Source organism: Lissotriton helveticus, chromosome 4_1 (assembly GCF_964261635.1).
Source record: "Lissotriton helveticus chromosome 4_1, aLisHel1.1, whole genome shotgun sequence".
Lineage (NCBI taxonomy): Eukaryota > Metazoa > Chordata > Amphibia > Caudata > Salamandridae > Lissotriton > Lissotriton helveticus.
The window spans coordinates 2026520527-2026539473 of NC_136063.1; the positions used below are offsets into that span (position 1 = coordinate 2026520527).

Here is an 18947-nt window from a genome sequence, read left to right on the forward strand (position 1 = left end):
ATGTCTCACACACCATCTTCTATGTCTACACCTCTGCTCATGAACTCCTTCCTGTCATGTATTCTGCTTCCTCTGACCTCTTCTTCAAATGCGTGCTCCTCGCTCTTTTCCCTTTCTTACCCCGCATCTCCTTTTCTGTCCCACACACCTTCCTCTCTCGCAGTTGTGCTTTCCCTTTCTCAGCTTCCTCTAGCCCATTATCATTCACAAACACGTCTCCTCTCTTCCTGTCATCTCACCATTCTCTCTCATACGCTCCTTTATCACGACTCTCTTCCACATGTCTTCTCCTCAGACCCTTCTCTCTAAGACCCTCTTCTCTGTCCTAAGCAATCCTGTTACCCATTCTTTCCCACACTCTCCTCTCTTGAAATGACCCCCTCACATGCATACATAGCCAGGGCTGAACTAGGAATCCAAAGCAGCCCTGGCAAATTTGTCGGACCAACCCCCCAGGGGGAGAGATGGCTCACCGCTGCAAAACCAACACCCACCCTTCCAGCCTCCCGAGGAAATGCCCTATGCCTGCTACCGCCAGTCCGGCACTGCATATAGCCTCCCCACTCTCAAATCCTCTTTAACCCACAAACCCCCTTAATTGTCCTTCTCACACACGCTGTGGCTCCTTCCTTCTTCACATACCTTAGGGCGCTTACACTCTGCCATCTCTTTCACACTCCCCTCTCACGCCACTTTCACATTTCACATCACTTTCACTCTTGCACAGACACATGCACACACACCAGTAAAGACTAACTTCCATACACTGCCTATCAGCAGTGTGAATGCTTAATAGATATTTTTCAGACTTACACAGGTGAAAACAACGAGGTGTTCCACAGTTAGGTAGTACCTGCTTAGCACCCCAGCTAACGGGGTGTAATAAGAAAATTATATTAAGTCCTGAAGACGTAAGTCAATGTCGTGATGATATAAAGTTAAAACACGGATATTTAGTTGTGGAAAAGAACCAAAATAACATGTTGGGGGCCACTTGCAACTTGCTGAGCTGTGTGGTCCCCCTTTGGTGTTCCACCTTTTGAGAAGTTGCTCTAAGAAATTAGAGCAGTGTTATTTAAAGCATCAGTGCTTAAATTGAGCTGGTGGTTTGGTGCATCAGCGCTTATTTTTCCTCATTAGGCTTTGATCCACAACAAGACAGAGAAAAGCACAAAATGGAGAAAGAAAGAGGAAGATGGAAAAAGTGACGAAGGGAGAAAGTAGAAACGAAAGTGGACGTGCAGCAGTGATTTTGAGGGACAGGGGTGAATGTCTGGTGATGGATAAAAGATGTATGAGGGGGAATCAAGTTTAACCATCATTGGTATTCAGCACCAGTTGCAGAGGGGTAATGGTTACAGTACAATCACTTTACTGCCCACATTATTCTAAGTAGATATGAGCAAACCGTGCATACAGGTGTCAATCTCTCTCTTTTTTTTTTTTAAATCGATCGATATTAGATTATTCATATCACAAACAGGATACACCTGAATTACGTAAGATAGCCCACAGTAGGGAGCAACCAACCAGGAAAAAGTCCAGAATATATACACGCCACATATACAATGGGCCTTAAATATGTTTTCTATGTATTATTTACAGCCCTGATGAAGTTCAGTTTTGAACGAAACGCGTCAGCTGTAACCCTGGCTGTTTTTATGAAAAGACATCAAAAATTTCAATAAATGGGACAACTAACATACAAAAAGAATTGTGGACTTTTGCGTGGTTGGGTGCACCATGCTGTGGTCTATCTTTGCATATTTCTGTTTGGCAGTGCTGTCAAGCAATGACTGATACCTTGGATGACCTGCACCATCCTTTAATTACAAGGAACTGTGTGGGAGGTGCGGTTCCAGGAGTCCGCCGCTGCAATTGTTGATCATAGGAAACACCTGAATATCCATCAGTGCAGAATGGAAAGGATTATTAACAATCATGACTAGTTACACTGAGGCCTACTGATGACGCATCCCATATTATCAGCGGGTTCCAATCTCTTTGAAAAGGTGTTCAATATACCTGCACCAACCGTCTAAGACCCTGTCTGTATCATTAGCTGTGACTAATCCATTGAAATGGCCAGGCAGCACCATGACAGCAGGACACAAAATGTCAGAGAAATAGATAGTGAATTTTAAAAAGTTGTGTATTTGTGATTTTGTTTACTTTAATGTCTCTGTGATTAATTGAGATAATGAAAGCCTTTTTATTGTTTAGACGAATGCAGCAGATTGTATAGAGAAATTTAGTGAAGGTATGTCTAAAAATATGTTCTTTCTTCTACAGTGATGCAGTTTGGCAAGGGGAAGTCCTGCTACTACCGGTTTTTGACCAAGGGGCAGCAGTGGATATGGTTGCAAACTCACTACTACATAACGTACCACCAGTGGAATTCTAAGCCAGAGTTTATCGTTTGCACGCACACAGTTGTGAGGTAGGAATCAAAGGGGATATGGTAAGGGTCAATCTCAATAAGTGCTTCTAGGTCAAACTCAGAACTATGCCTGGAAAAAGTAATAATGGATGCATGTAAATATTACAATTGGGTATGCACGTGACTTAGCACAGGCTTATCGTGCAGAAAGCCTAGGCAAATTCCAATAGAGTTGGCAAAAGAGGGTTCCTCTCTGGTGGTGTCAGAGGAGAGGCAAGAAAATTCAACGTAAATGTAATTATCACCTGCAAAAACGTTAAGTGAATTCCCAATTACTATGGCAAGCACTTACTGCACATATCTGAGTACTTAAATTAAATCAAAATGGACGCGGTGTAAGCAGAACAGAAAGGGTGGGTATGTGCAACATTTATGCCATTTGTGCAGAAGTGGATTTATGGACTAGATAGTGCAAGAATGAAAAAATAAAATCTAATTGGTCTAACTCTTTAAGCACATTGCACTGATCTGCATACACATACAATACACACATGTAGAATTTAGAGTCCGTATGCCGTTACACCCAAAACGCAGTTTTCTTCTAGAGTATTTTCTTTGCCTTTTCTTCTCAGAACTAATCTTTTCAGAAACGTTTTTTTATTAAGACTTGTGTCTTAAATTCAGGGCAGCCATAGCCCAGTCTCGGACACCCTGAGGTTTGATTGGACTGGTGTCAAACGACCGTTCAGGCCTCCACCCCCGCCCTTTCATTTCAGGTAGCTCAACACTTACCCTCTGTGCACAATATAATGGATAGGTTAAGAGCTGCAACCATGTGACCTGATGATGATAAACGTAACAGCCTAAAAAGCCTGAATAAGAAAAGGAAGTAATAGAAGCATTAGCAAAGCCAACACGTCTCAGCTTTGAAAGGTTAAGCTATTGGCTTTGCCAATGCTTGTTGTCACAGCATAAAATAGAGAAAATATTGCATCCTATACTTTCAAGATGGCCACATGTTATATCACGTGATGTGGCACTGAGGTGCTGTATTGGTGGCCATCTTGAATGTATAGAAAACTATGTTATTAGAACTTTTCCGTTGGCCGTTGTGCATGTACTGTTGCTTTACGCAACATGGCAGCTGCATGGCGGCCATCTTAAAAGTGTAGAATTCAATATTTTTTTTATTTCTAGAAAGCCTTTGCGCTGCATAATCACTTTGAGTCTTGTAAAGTGGTGGCCATCATGAAAGTATAAAAAACAATTTCCAATACTTTTTTTCGTGGTTAGTCACTGATATTGGCTTTGACAATACCGACACATTTTAAAAGCATCTGACATTGTACCGGGAAATCGGCAGTGGTGGTTAAAGGAAAGTAAAGATGATATGGTGCGCTTGGCTAGGGGGGGGCGGAGGGTAGTAACAGAGGAACCAGAGTGGGCAATGTAAAAAGAAAAATCTGAAACACAGGGAGCAAAGAGGGAGGAGAGGTGGGGAGAGTGAAAGGGAAAGCAGCATACAGGTGAGACAGCAAGAAAACATATGAACTCCTCTGTAGTGCTGAAAGTGAGAAACAAGCAGTTCCTGAATACAAGCAGAGCAATGCCAATAGTGGAAGGATGCCTGTCAACCAATCTGAACACGGAAATATCAAATACTCCTAATCAGGGCAACCACGTAAGCAATTCGGCCTGGGTGGAGTTCGCGGAGTTCCACTATGCAGAACTTTGTGAAGTGACCAAAAACTCAGTTGCGCTACGCGAAGTTCCACAATTATTTTCACACCGGGAGCCACCAACGCTAAAGGAGGCCCTGCTTCCCCAAACTCCCTACCTTCACCACCTCTTGCGGCTGACTATTGATAGTATGAGCACAACGTGACACTCACGTCTCCCAACCACTGCCAACATCCATCTCTACCCACACCCTTTGACCCTTTGCCTTGCCCATAAATTGACAGAATCCGGTTATGTTGTCCAAGGCGTAGATTTATTCATATCAAAGAGAATAGTTCAACATAACCACAACTAGAGTATAAGAATCCTACTTGGGTACATAAAAGTTATACATGCTTCATACTTTAGCGTCCTTCATATGTCAGAGGCATATTAAAATAGTTATTACATTTTCAGCATAGCATTAAGCTGACCATTCTCTTGTACAGTCTACTATGCACATTATGCCGGCAGGCCACAATCTGCTACAGCAAACAGTTGCATTACCTCAACCAGGGCACCGCATATCGCTCCGGCCCTCAGAGGTACGTGAAAATGGCAAAACCTTCCCACATACACATATCAAAGGCACCATAAAATTGATTGTACTAGTGGTCACAGATGAGCATAGCATTAAGTTGTTCCTAGTCTCGAATCCTCTGATGCGCACATTGTGCCGGCAGGCCACAACGTGCTACAATAAACCATTGCCTTACTTGAAAACCAGGGCTCCGCATAGCGCACCAGCCCACCGAGGTACCTGAACACAGGCAGCCTCCCCAAGATTATTCTCAGTCCTTAAGGAACGTGCTAGGGTGGCAGAGTTGAGGACCACCGACAGGCCGGTCCCTTTCACCGCCAATCCACTAAACACTTTGGTCCAACCCCATCATGGGGTCCATCCAGTCACTCAACCTCCCTTTGTTGTTAACTGTCAGCGCTCCGCATTACCTAAAAAGCGGGTGGATAGGTAGTTTTTCCGGCCCTTCTGTTGCTAAGGTCCAGGGAGACAAAGAGGACGATCCCCACGCGGCACTGCCTTAAATACCTAATCCCTTAGGATTTGGTTTCGTTTATCCCCGGCCCATCCCGAAACCGTAACATCCATCCCCCTCCTCAAACAGGCCTCCCAGTGGAATGCTTGGTCCCGTGGCGCAACTAAGGGCGCCCCTCCTCTAGGCGCGTGGGGCGCCTGCTCAGTATGGACGCCTAAACTGAGTGCACTATGATCCCCCTGTGGTCCTCTTTCGAAAATGGCACAGTACTTCAGAATTAGGTGCGCAACGCGCCATAACAAGTCGTGCAACGTCAGAAAGAATTTTCTTCTGGTAGATTTTGTCAGGAAAACTCCTGGCGAGATTTGCAAAGGTAATTAGTGTTGGTAACCAGGTGTGCAAACTCCGATACCACAGATTATTCGGCATTTCAAGCAGCAAAATTCAGAGAAAACAGCATGAAGTAAAATTGCACTCTGTGGCAGAAGTTGTGCCTCGGGCATTTTTCTTGCATCCAAATAATGGCATGTGATGTGTCTAATGTTTATGGCACCCTTAATGCCCTCACTACTGGCTTGTTGGAAACACAAGGAAACGCGTTGTTTGACACAGATCCCATGTTGGCAAAATTACGGAATTCCCCATGTTGATTTAACTAGGCAGAAAGTCGACACAGTCCAATTATGTAAAAACCTCGAAAAAATTTAAAATCTGATGTTAACCCAAGCTCTGATTCTGCAGGTTAACCTTGGTGTCAGCCGAATGAACTCGGCCTAGTGTTGCCATCTCAACCCTTGGTAAAACTGCAAGATGACTCAAGTGAAATTACAGGTCGGTAACATTTAAAGAAAGTGTATCTGTATTTGATTTTCATTCGAGTTGGCATCAAAGGAAGCTGTACAGAGATCTGCGGGTTATTCATATCAGTGACATCATTTCATACTCGGTCGGCCAGCCTGCCTGCAATATTGTTTACCCTGAAACAACGTTTCCTTCCATGCAAAAAGTCATCACACAGCGCCCCCTGCTGTTAGTAGTTAATAATAATTGAATGCTTGCAATCTATAAAATAAAAGCCCATCTTTAAGTCCCTATTATGAGGGCTCTGGAAGAAAGAAATTATGTAGCTGCTGTACTGTAATAACTTGTTGTAGTTGAGTTATGCCTGCTACCACAAGCCAAGAAGAATGGCAGAACACAGGACATAATTAAAGCTCCAATTTAAAACAAAACCTGACTTTTACTTCTGCTGTTTTTTCCTAGATGAGCAGAGATCTGCAAAAAGGGGATATTTATTCCAACAGGTTTCTTTTTTGCAGACTTTAGGTAGTTATCGGAACGATAGCTTCTCTGAATGTTTCTACATAAAAAAAGGATATTGAAAGTCACATCAGAGATCCTTAACCTTATAAAGAAACTCAGCCTTCGATCGTGTTCTTCTTTGTGGCCATGGAGCTCCCCAGTGACACAATATCCGTATAGTGAATGGCAGCGGGTACGGCTGTTGTCTCCACATGGTCAGCGACTAGCTGCCGCCTCCCCCCCAATCCGGCACCCAACACCAAGGAACGTGGACACGAGACGTGTTTACTCTTTGGAAGGCGGGCGCTAGTCGCCCGGCCGTATTTATTAAAGTATGAAATTAAAAAGGGTTTTAATTGCATAATCAACGATAAAATACAAAAATCAGCAGGACATTCAGTTATACAATCGTTATCAACAAGTTTGAGAGCCTGACCTTAACAAAACTCTAATACAAGTTGTTCCTAGCTTAACTAAACATCCTATCTTGATTTTTGTACATTTCTGGCCATATGGCAGGGTCACTACCGGTGTCAGGTCCTACAAGCTGCGCCTTCCCCTTAGAAGTGCGCATGCGCAGTGTTACCCCGGGAATTGCCCGGTCTACGCCCCAAACTCCATTTACCCACTAAGGGAGGGCCCTTACTCTGCGCCGGTGGCGTCATGAGTCCACGCGCGCGGGGTGGCTACCAGCCTAAGGAAAGCGTGAACTACTCCTACCCGCGCTCCTTTGCATATTACCTTGCCCCTGGAGTACTGGGAGTGGCCCGCAGGCTCCTCCCCCTGGGCGGGAACCTCCATAGGATGATGCCCGCCCCCTCAGACCTCAAATATGTGCTCACCGATAATGACCTTACCGCATGCCCCATACCTAATAAATACGACGACCTATGGAAAAAAGTCTAAAGGACAACTACACTGGCTAATAAATAACAGTATCCACGCATAGCTAAAGGGGAAAAAAGCCCTAACGACACATGGCATAAAATTACAATTCAGTTCACGCATGTTGCTCATAATCACAATATCTACGTATATCTACAAAGGGAAAAAAGGCCTAACGACACATATCTTCAAATATAGTTCACTTCACACATCATTTTCTACAAAGGGAAAAAGGTCCTGACAACAGATCACAAATACCACAACAACCTATTCTCTCCCGCGGTCTATACCTATGAAACTTACCATTAGACCGGACATAACGCTGCTTAAGCTTTGTACCAAGGGATGGTGGGTGGGAAACAAAGAAGCCCCGAACGCGGGGCACAACGTTCAGCGAGGGAGCGTCCAGGGACAAGGGAGTCTCCTGGGCGCTCCCTACTTCTTATTCCCGAGGGGCCGGGTGGCCCCTCCTCACGCCCGCCCCCCCCGACCCGGAACCAGTCCATTGATTCCGGGTCAGGAGGGGCGCCGGCCAATCGGCGGTGGGCCGCGCCCCCAGGGCACGCCCCCACCGTCGAAAGACCCGCGGGGAGAGGGAGTGAGGCGGTCGCCGCGCCGCCATGCGTGCGGGGGGGCCGAGGGCCCCCCCTTTTCACATGGTCAGCGACTAGCTGCCGCCTCCCCCCCAATCCGGCACCCAACACCAAGGAACGTGGACACGAGACGTGTTTACTCTTTGGAAGGCGGGCGCTAGTCGCCCGGCCGTATTTATTAAAGTATGAAATTAAAAAGGGTTTTAATTGCATAATCAACGATAAAATACAAAAATCAGCAGGACATTCAGTTATACAATCGTTATCAACAAGTTTGAGAGCCTGACCTTAACAAAACTCTAATACAAGTTGTTCCTAGCTTAACTAAACATCCTATCTTGATTTTTGTACATTTCTGGCCATATGGCAGGGTCACTACCGGTGTCAGGTCCTACAAGCTGCGCCTTCCCCTTAGAAGTGCGCATGCGCAGTGTTACCCCGGGAATTGCCCGGTCTACGCCCCAAACTCCATTTACCCACTAAGGGAGGGCCCTTACTCTGCGCCGGTGGCGTCATGAGTCCACGCGCGCGGGGTGGCTACCAGCCTAAGGAAAGCGTGAACTACTCCTACCCGCGCTCCTTTGCATATTACCTTGCCCCTGGAGTACTGGGAGTGGCCCGCAGGCTCCTCCCCCTGGGCGGGAACCTCCATAGGATGATGCCCGCCCCCTCAGACCTCAAATATGTGCTCACCGATAATGACCTTACCGCCACGGGCCAGTATTGTTAACCGACGATCTGGCCTCCCCCTCTAGCCCCTATCTAAGGACACATCCTCCTACCCCAGCCCTCCAGCCAAGCCCAGATATTGTCAGCCCATAGGACATTACCCTCTTCTGTCAGATGAACCCCGTCTTTCAAGTAATACTTTTGACCCCAGATGCACCCATGAGGTATTGACTGTAACACAGGAGTTCGGAACAACCTATCCAGCCGTGTGTTGATCCTCTTTACCGAGTGATTCAATGCCCTGACTGAATCGCCCCCCCGCCACTGAAGTCGAGGTATTAGTTGTGACCATACTAGCGTGCACCCGGGGCAGGTCCTAGCTATCCAACCCGCTGTTGAGATAATCTCCTCAATCAAGGTGCGCCTGCCCAGTGTTGCCAAATCGTTCTCCCCAAGGTGAAGTATCACCACTGACGGTGGAGCCCGCTGGCGTGCTAACAGCCCCTGGAAGAATCCCCTAAACTCGTGAAGACACAACCCTCCTCTGCCAAAGAACGTGATATTCAATCCTAATTGTGCCGCCCTTCCCTTCTTGACACCTGACAGGAAGACACATTCCGCTCGCTTCACATATGAATGACCAACAATCCAGACATTGCTCTTTGTTGTTTCCTGGTCGCCGCTCCGTGCCGATGAATACTGGCGGTGCCCGACGACAAATTCCTCCCCTGCGTAACAGGTCTGAGAAACTGTAAGAGAGCGGAAAATAGACCAAGCGTGAGTGACAGGTAATCATAGCATGTCAATCCGAACATAACGTTTATAGCAGTCTGACGACCACCTCCCAATTGTCTTCACTCTTTCCACTGGGAGGCCCCCCGCCACCGCCTCAGTTGCTGCCCCAATCCTGAAGGAATGAGATCCAAAATCTCTAGGATCAAGACCCGCTCTTGTAACCCCTAATTCGAACACTCTCCTGAATTGATACCTGGTTAAGGGGCTCCCGTCGGCGTGGCAGAGCAACGCCCTGCCTGCTGAACCGACCAATAACCCCATGAGTGACTCCACGTGCCTCACCGGGCAGCACGGGTTGGCGGGGGCCCGTTGCAGAACTATGGTGTGACCCCTAGCTTCTTGATCGGTCTTTGATTTCTGGATAATCACCCACATGGTGTCACCCCTTATCGTCACCCCAGCCTTCTGCAAGCCACCTAGTATGTCAGCCTTAGATCCTGCCACCAGTTCACTAATTCTCAGTGCCCCATAAAATGCCAGGGAGAATGCCGCCCCAAAAAGAAGCACTTCCCACTCCGAGTTACAAACTAACTCCAGCGTGCCCAGTAAGGCTGTTAGCCGGGCCAACCCCATGGGCTTCCTCTTATCCTTCTGGTGTCCCTGAATACGGCGCCATCCCCTTAAAGCCTTGCGTATCATAAAGGTATTGGTGGGATCCCGGAAGCCCCTAGCTTGAGCGAAGAATGACACTGCTGCCCTATGTCTGGTTGCCGCTGCTACTGAGCGCCCCTCTTTGTGCATCCATTCTAAATAGGCTGCAAACCCATCCTCCTTCGCCCAAAGCACTTCCCACTGTGGCCCCAAAAAGGAACAATAAGACAGAAACGCCCCTTCGTAAGCCGTCTTGGTCCTGGGAGCTAGGCTAGCGACCACGAGGTCTTGTAATCTGGGGCACCAATCTGCCAAAGTACTGCTGGGAAGTGTGCTGGCGAGGGGTCTGCTGTGGGGAGATGTTCCCTGAAAACCTGCATTTTGAAGCGAGAAAGGGCGTCAGCAGCATTGTTTAAAACACCAGGGACATGTTTGGCTCTAAAATTAGCATTCAGTTTAAGGCAACGCAGAACAATTTCTTTGATCAAACGAAGTATGAAAGGACACCGTGCCCCCTGCTGATTGATACATTCCACCACTGTCATGTTGTCTGACCAAAACACCACTGATCGGTTACATAGGTGTTCGGGCCAGACCATCAGTGCCACCCATATTGAAAAAAGTTCCAGGAAGCCAATGTTGCCGAGCAAACCCCATGTGTTCCATTCCTCTGGCCATTGTTGAGCGACCCACCTATTCCCTAGGATGGCACCAAAGCCCACACTACCGGCCGCATCGGTCCATAGTCCCAACTCCGCTGATGTAGTGAGCGGGCCGGGCCAGACCACCCTACCGTTAAAATCCTCCAGAAATGCCATCCAAATAAGCATATCCTGGCGAATTTCAGACGATAGGCGCGTGCGGTGGTGCTTTTCCCTCAGCCCCTGCATCGCGTGCGCGATGGAGCGAGAGAAGGGGCGAGCCATTGGGATGATCCTTAGTGCGAAATTCAGTTGCCCTACCACCTCCTGTAATTGCTGCAAAGTGACCTTCTCCTTGCGGAGGCATAACCGTAGCGACGTCCTGAATTTGTGCACCTTGTCCTTAGGAAGTCTAAAACATTTCTCCATCGAGTCAATCTCGATGCCCAGAAATTCCAAGCAGGTGGTCGGGCCCACCGTCTTCCCAGGCGCAAGCGGGACCCCAAAAGCCCGCATGAGCACGCAAAATTCCTGCAATGCTAGTGCGCACTCCTGAGAACCCGCTGTACCGAGGAAGAGGAAATCATCTAAGTAATGCATGACCCTCTGATGGCTTGTCACCTGTCTCATGGCCCATTCAAGAAATGAACTAAACATCTCAAAGTAGGCGCAAGAAATAGAACAACCCATAGGCATGCATTTGTCCATGTAGAACCTATCCCTAAAGGTGAAACCTAAAAGATGTTGATCTGCCGGGTGGACTGGGAGGAGGCGGAAGGCGGACTCTATGTCTGATTTCGCCATCAGCGCCCCGGGTCCTGTGGCCTGTAATAAGGTCACAGCTTGATCAAAAGAGGCGTACTTAACACTACAGATACCTTCGTCAATGGCATCATTCAGTGAGGCCCCCTTTGGCGCTGATAGGTTATGAATCAATCTGAATTGCCCCTTCTCTTTCTTGGGGACAACTCCCAGTGGGGAACACACAAAGTTGTGTACTGGTACTGCAGAATAAGGGCCAGATATCCTGCCTAAGGAAAGCTCCTTGTCAATTTTGGCAGCCACAACAGCCGGATTCTGTGTGACTGATAATTGATTTCTACAGTGCGCACTGCCTGTGTATCCCCCGGCCGGGATCCTAAAACCTTTAGAAAAACCTTCCTGGAGTAGGGTGGCCGCTTTGTGGTCAGGGTATCTGTTCAAGAATGGAATCATTGCCACCACATCCACTGGAGTGGGGGGGCGTGACGTGTCTGACTTATAGTGGCTTACCCCTACCCCTCTGTCCCGTGTTACCTTGCTTGGACCTACAGGTAGATTCTGGATGAGAGGGGTGCCCACAGGAGGCACATGCATGCCTAAACTTACACGCGGCCCTTGTGCAGGTACGCTTATTAAAATCCCAGCACACTCCTTTCTTCTCTGGCCCACCCGCCCTAAATTTCCCAGGTACTTCACTCGTTTGGGGGGGCCGAAAGGGCTGCTGCGGTCTAGTGAACACCCTGCCCGCACCGAACTGAGGGGGAGGTGCAGTGTCAGAGAACTGTTTGTGCCAGGCCATGGAATCTACCGAGTCCCATGGTAATGCTCTATTGAATTCCAATGCCTTCCTAAAATTTACATCATAACCCTTCCATGCTTCCCCAGAATACTGCTGACTCCACCCCACAATCCTGCTCGAGTAGCAAGCCAATGCAGCCTGCAGATCTGGAGGACGCTCAGCCTTAACTGCAGTGAAAACAGCCCATGCTTGCATCCAATTATTGAGATTTTCCTCAACCCTGAATCTAGTGCACTGCGCCCTCCATTCACTTGGGAGCATCCACTCTTTCAGTGCTTTCGCCTGCTCCATTTCCCTATTATCCAATAATAAAGAATAAATGTACACGTATTTATCAGCCCAAATCATTTCTTTAACAGCTAAAGACACATGTTGAGCTAGATTTTCGCTCCTGGAAGGTACTACCCCGTCCCCCAAGAGCGGCAATGCCACTTCCTTACCAAGCGCGGGCACCGGGGGCGGCTGCCCTTGTACTCCGTCCAGCTGGGGAACACTTGGACCTGGAAGGGGAGAAGAAATTGGCAATGCAACACTGTCGGCGATCGGTGCCGATCTAATTTTTTCTACGAACCTTGCCGCCTCTGCCGCATGGTCTGCAGAATTCGGGAAGGCTCCTCCTTTTTGGAGCCATGGCATCATGGCCGTTAACTGAGATAACAATTCGGGTGGCATTGAATCTACGTTACCCCCCGGGACAACAGGTACCACTGGGGTTATGCCCAGTGGTCCTGGCACAGCTGGCAGAGCGGGCGTCGGGTGCGGCCCGCCTGTACCCGGGATTGTGGGCACCGGTGCGGAAGCAGCCCCAGCGTCTACTGGTTGACCTGCCGGCACCGGCACCCCAGGGGCAATGGGTGTAGGCACATGCGGGGGTGGGACCACCGCGGGCGGTGCGGCGGGTAACGTATCCCCTGGGCCTGGGGTGGGTACCGCCTCCTTGGGTCTTTTGGACCTAGGTTTCCCTTGCGGGGTGACAAATTCCCCTCTTGGCACTGGTGCCACCCTCTTGCGGACCGGTCTCCCGGACGGGCCCGGTGCCTCGCCATCTCTATCCTCCAGCAGGGCTTCCCGCTCCTTAATTTGTCCCAGCTGTTGTTTAATGTCACTCATCTCCCGCATCATAGCCCGCATCATAGCCTCCATGTTGGACCCCCTTTTTCCACCCCTTGGACCTGGCATGATGCTAACCCCCCCCAAAAACACCCGCTGCCTACTTAATTCCCAACAGGTCAGCTGTGTGTACCTTTCAGATGGAGGGTCACCAGGGGGCTTTCAGCACCATGCAACGGCGACCGCAACACTAGCGGCTTGTCCGCTTATGTAAGGGGGTGAGTAAACCTAATGTAGACCCACCCGGCGGCCACCAGGAGCTATGAATGCTAGCCCCCCGTACCCCTCTTACCGACCCCTCCTGTATCCTCGTCGACGACGGTGGTCTGCGGTCACAGCCCTCACCACGTTGTGTGCACCGTCTGCTGAAATGTGCCAATAATGCAGTTAAGGTTGCCTGGAACTGAAAACAAGTATTAATACCGTGTAATAAAGCAGTTGGAAAACCCACCTTAAATACAGCGGACGGTTGAACCCTCCCTTGTAAGTTGCTGTGCGGCCCTAAAAACTCCTTGTATCAATGGCCTTAAATTATACTTATGCAACCGACCGGTACATTCCTGAGCCCCTTTATTGTGCGCTTTTGTGCAACTACTCGAACAACAAGTTATTAACTAATCAATACCCCACAATAGTGACCAACACTTGAAGCAATGCCACGTTTGTATGCTTGAACAACAATTCACATACCAGTTAATACCATATAGTAGTGAAAACACTTTCAATAAATGTCACCTTGCTTTTATATCATTCGTGGACTGACAATTACCACATTAAAAACTGTGCAGTAGTAAACAATTACGTGCTCGAGTATCATCTGCTCTTGTTCAATTTCAAAATTGCCCCACCCCGGCCTTATTAGCCGTTCGCTGGAGTGCGCGCCAATTTCCCGGCGCAATTCGCTCCCCCTCTCGCTATGCTTCCAAACTTAGCTCCCTCCGGCCTTATTATGCCGTTCAAATTGATTGTGCAGTCCAGTAATCCTCTGTACAGCGTGTAATTCCTCGGTAGGACACTGTGTTGGGCCGTCCCCGATTACCGGAGCACCCCCCCGACCCTAGCGCGGTATGCAGCAGCCGGCCCGCTGCTCGACCCAGCCCCTCGCGCCCCCAATTACCTTGTCTGGTCGCCGCGGACACTACCCGGTGACGCACAGTTACTTGTAACGCGGACCCCTTCTCGGCAGCTGCAGCCTCCCTTCCTCTTGCAGACGACGATCTCCTGACGCGGCTGGCTCCACGCGGCTGGCCTCGATAACCCCTGATAACCTGGAACGATAGAAGGGAAAAACACCGGCCGCTCCCCGTTCGCCTGATGAACGCGACCACGCCGTGCAGCCGAGAAACAGAATCCAGTAGCGGTTTCCTCCACCTGCGATCACCAGGCAAACGACTCAGCTCGTGCAGCACACCAACCCGGCGACGCGGCTCGTTCAGGACACCGAACCGCACTTTCCACCGCTCCCGATCTCCTCACGATGGTCAAAACAGCGAACCTGAAAAAGGGAAGCAGAATTTTAACAAAACAAAGAAGCCCCGAACGCGGGGCACAACGTTCAGCGAGGGAGCGTCCAGGGACAAGGGAGTCTCCTGGGCGCTCCCTACTTCTTATTCCCGAGGGGCCGGGTGGCCCCTCCTCACGCCCGCCCCCCCCGACCCGGAACCAGTCCATTGATTCCGGGTCAGGAGGGGCGCCGGCCAATCGGCGGTGGGCCGCGCCCCCAGGGCACGCCCCCACCGTCGAAAGACCCGCGGGGAGAGGGAGTGAGGCGGTCGCCGCGCCGCCATGCGTGCGGGGGGGCCGAGGGCCCCCCCTTTTCATATGTTTGACTCGAGGCACACGCTTCTAAGTGACTGTCCATTATAAACACGGATGATCGCTGTGGGCCAAAGTGCAGAAGTGGTGTGCTGAGAAGGGGGTCGGTCAATAGGAGTGTATGAAATGCTAGTGCTACAGTTTCTACAGGATGGCTATGATGTGGACTTGCTGCCTGCTAAGTTCAAGGTCCAGTGGGCTGCGGTCAAGGCTTGTCAGGGACCCTGTGGGTGTTTTCAGGCGGTTGGATCTTTTGCTTCTCGTCTTCTCAAGGGGTTAGCATTGGTTTTCCTTGTTGCCAGATGCAGGTCCTTTCTGGTGCAAGCTGCAGTAACTGCAATAAAAACTCATACCCTATTATGGTTTGATAACAAGAAAAATTGGTAGTGGTGCTTCCCATAAGGAAAAACCGCACATACACTAGCTCTCTTGGATTAAATAGTAGTACTGGGTTTACAATGTAAAATGGAATCTTCAATTTGAGACGGAGTGCTGCACAGACCACTGTCACTCACTACCAAAAGTGACTAATGCCCGTCAAAGACTGACAAAAATATAGCTATAGGTAGGGGTCAAGAAGAGCACAATCCTTAAGAACCAATAGGATTTAAAAACTTGTAAGTCACAATACACAAACACAACAATCTAATTTAAATGTCTTGAGATCTTCCTTGTAAGACAGGATAACAGAACCGAAAGTTCATATTAGAAATTTTCTTTATTTGAAGTTACGTCATGTAGATTCAACAAAAACAGCCTGTTTTTGTTGAATCCACATGACGTAACTTCAAATAAAGAAAATTTCTAATATAAACTTTCGGTTCTGTTATCCTGTCTTACAAGGAAGATCTCAAGACATTTAAATTAGATTGTTGGGTTTGTGTATTGTGACTTACACGTCTTTAAATCCTATTGGTTCTTAAGGATTGTGCTCTTCTTGACTGTGAGAAGTTGGCCTGATATATGATGCTCACTAGTTCTAGTGATCACCTTGTATCATGCCAAGCAACCCTTATGGTGCAGGTTGTAAAGTCAACCTTATAGACAAGCTATCCTAGGGGTAGCATGGACTAAGCAGTCTTAGGCTAAACTCTGTAAAGGCATGTGAAGCAAGCTGTTTTACCATACACAATCCCTTGAATACCAAATGAAAGGACACCACACAGATATATATTGAAAATATATATAGATTTATTACTACAAATATCCCTGATACTCTTTATGAGCACAGAAGCAAATGCGTTAAAAAAAAAACACAGTTAAAATACACAAAAGTTGCACAATTATGGATGAGCCCTAGGGGCCACCTAAACCATATACTAAGAAAGTGGTATAAGAGATGCCACTTGGACAGGAAATAGGCCTAGGGCCTGGGGAATCGCTGGAGCTGTTTGGGACTAACAGTGAAGAAGTCGGGAAAGGCCCGCGGGACTCGGGTGCAGTGTTTAAAGTGCACGCACTCACCAATGCAAAGTCTATGGTGCGTAAAAAGTACAAAGTTAGTTAGAAAGGAACCTTCCGAGTGACCTAGAAGGATGAAACTTCAGACACAGACACTAGAGGTGTGTACCAGTGTGGGAACACCGGCGGAGCTGAGTTACCTCACCCACAGGAAGCGGGTGCATAGGGTCGAAGTAGTGTCGGGTTTCGCCACGCAGGTCGATGGTGCTTGGAGCTGAAGATGCTGCAGGCGGCTCGATGTGAAGAGTTCCGGTGGATCCAAGGGTGGATCTGAAGAGGTGAAGACCTGAAAGCAGAGGGGACAATGTTCAAAGTCACTAGCCAGTGACTACCGTGGAACCAGAGTGGAACCAGGCGATGTCGGGTGCAAACAGGCGTCGAGGTGTAGCTTCTCTCTGCAGCCACGTGGACACGAGGGGTCGAAGACGTCCAGGAGTCGGTTACAAGCTGTCCCACGCAGGCTTCTCGCTGTTGGCGGTGTCGGCGACTTGATAGAAGCAAACAGGCCTTGGCTAATGCAAGCCACGCAGGAATCGAAAAAGGCTTGTTACTCGGACCAGCAAGGTCAGAGCAGGGGCTCCTTTTTACAGGAGCAAGGGCAAGTCTGGAGCAACCAGACCCGCAGTGAAAGTTGTAGGTTTCATCGCCAAGATGGCCACTAGCCGCGTGGCAAGTGGACGGTTAGGCGCGTCAAGTGGCACGATGCAAAAGGGCCCCACGCAGATCGTGGAGATGCTGGGGGGCTGATCTTCGGTGCAAGGGCTGCTCGAGGTTGGGGCTTCTCAAACCCCAAAGCACAGCATCGAGGGTGCCTCTGATGCTGCACAGTCAGCGTTTCGGGGGTCTTCTAAGATGTCCGGTCCCACGTCTCTCGGTGCCTCCACGGGTCCCTTCTTTGCAGGGACTGTGGATCGGGCTGTGAGAAGTCTGGGAGTCTGGGTCTTGTCAGGCTCTGGGCTCGGGCTCCGGCGGGAGGCGGCGGCAAAGCAGACGTCGAGTTGCTGGTTGGTGCCTGTGTTCACAGGGTGGTCACTCCTTGGCCACAAGGGAGATTCTCTTCCGTCTTCTGTGCAGCAGAATGTCGAAGTCCAGTCTTCTTCTGTATTTCAAGTTGATTCAGGATGATCTGAAGTCTCAGGACACAGCTCCCACTCTTATTCGAATCTGGGGGGCCGGATCACCTACTAGGTCCCTCCTCTGGGTGGAACCAGGAAGGGGGGTGGTTACACCCCCTTTCCTTTGTCCAGTTTCGCGCCAGGACTGGGGCTGGAAAGCCCCAGCACCGGTTTGAACTGGCCTATGCACAGGGACACCTTGTGTGCCCCAGGCATGTCTGATTCTTTTCAGCCCTGTCCTACCCAATACACAAAATCCTGTCTGGAGTGGTGCTAGCACCTCCCCAGGCAGGAAACCCTTTGTCCAAGCTGCCCTCGCTGGAAGGACTCCCAGCAGCAGGAGGTCAGACTTGTGTCTGTGGTGGCAGCATCCATTTTGTGATGCTAAGGCTCTGTTTAACTTTAACCGGGGTTCAGGCTAGGTACATGTCATGTCCCTCTAGAAGGGTGGAATGCTACCCCCGTCGCCAGAACTGGCGAGGGGGTAGTATTCCAATTCGTATGACACCTTACTCGACATGTTTTGATAAAGCCAAACCTAAGATAGCATTTAACCGCGAGGTTCATAATGCACTTAAGAGTATATGGTATGGCAATATCATGAAACAGCTAAAGGACATGGTTCCGAAAGCTGCAGACAGGCTCAGCTCATGCCAGAGCACCATCTCACATATTTCCAAGCACTCTGCCTCCAGGATTGATGAGGCCTTCCATAGGAGTGACTGATAGGAACATATGTGTCCATTTTAGGTTAGGTATAGGCATACTACACCTAAGTAAGGGGTGGTTACACCGACTTACCCCAGCTCAGTGATCAGCCAGTTGTGTCAAATATGGAGGCCAGGCCAGGGGTGGCACAATACATGCTGCAGCCCCTGGTAGGCCTTGGGTTCACCTATGCCCTGGGTACCTGGGTACACTGTTACAGGGGCCAATAAGGTGAACCAGTTCCAATTTCGTTATGCACCTAAAGTACATGGGTTACAATTTAGAGAGAGAACAGCAGGCTGTGGGTCTGATTAGCAGGCCCACAGCCACATTAAGTCATAAACCAGTGAAGCAAAAAGCAAAAATTTGGGGTGACCATAGGATAGCAGACCCTACTCTCCTACATTGACCCCTACCTATTATGGTTTGAGTTGTCTTGACTAGTGAACTTGGAAAGGGTAACTTCACATGGCTAGAAATAGACTCCCCATTTTTAAGGCATTTGAGGGACACTATTAAAAATAGCAGTTCACTTATCATCTGCACACTTTGAGACAATGCAATGGTTGTATATATTTGATTACATTTTACTTGTGCACTTTGGTAC

The 18947-nt window shown here is 49.0% G+C and overlaps 1 protein-coding gene across 1 annotated transcript in view; it reads left to right on the forward strand.

Moving 5' to 3' along the window:
* PASD1 (PAS domain containing repressor 1) overlaps nucleotides 1–18947 on the forward strand; it is a 477069-nt gene that overhangs the window by 397866 nt on the left and 60256 nt on the right. The window contains exon 11 of the mRNA XM_078685964.1: nucleotides 2293–2440. Coding sequence (XP_078542090.1) covers nucleotides 2293–2440 — 148 coding nt within the window. The remainder of the gene's footprint in view (nucleotides 1–2292; nucleotides 2441–18947) is intronic.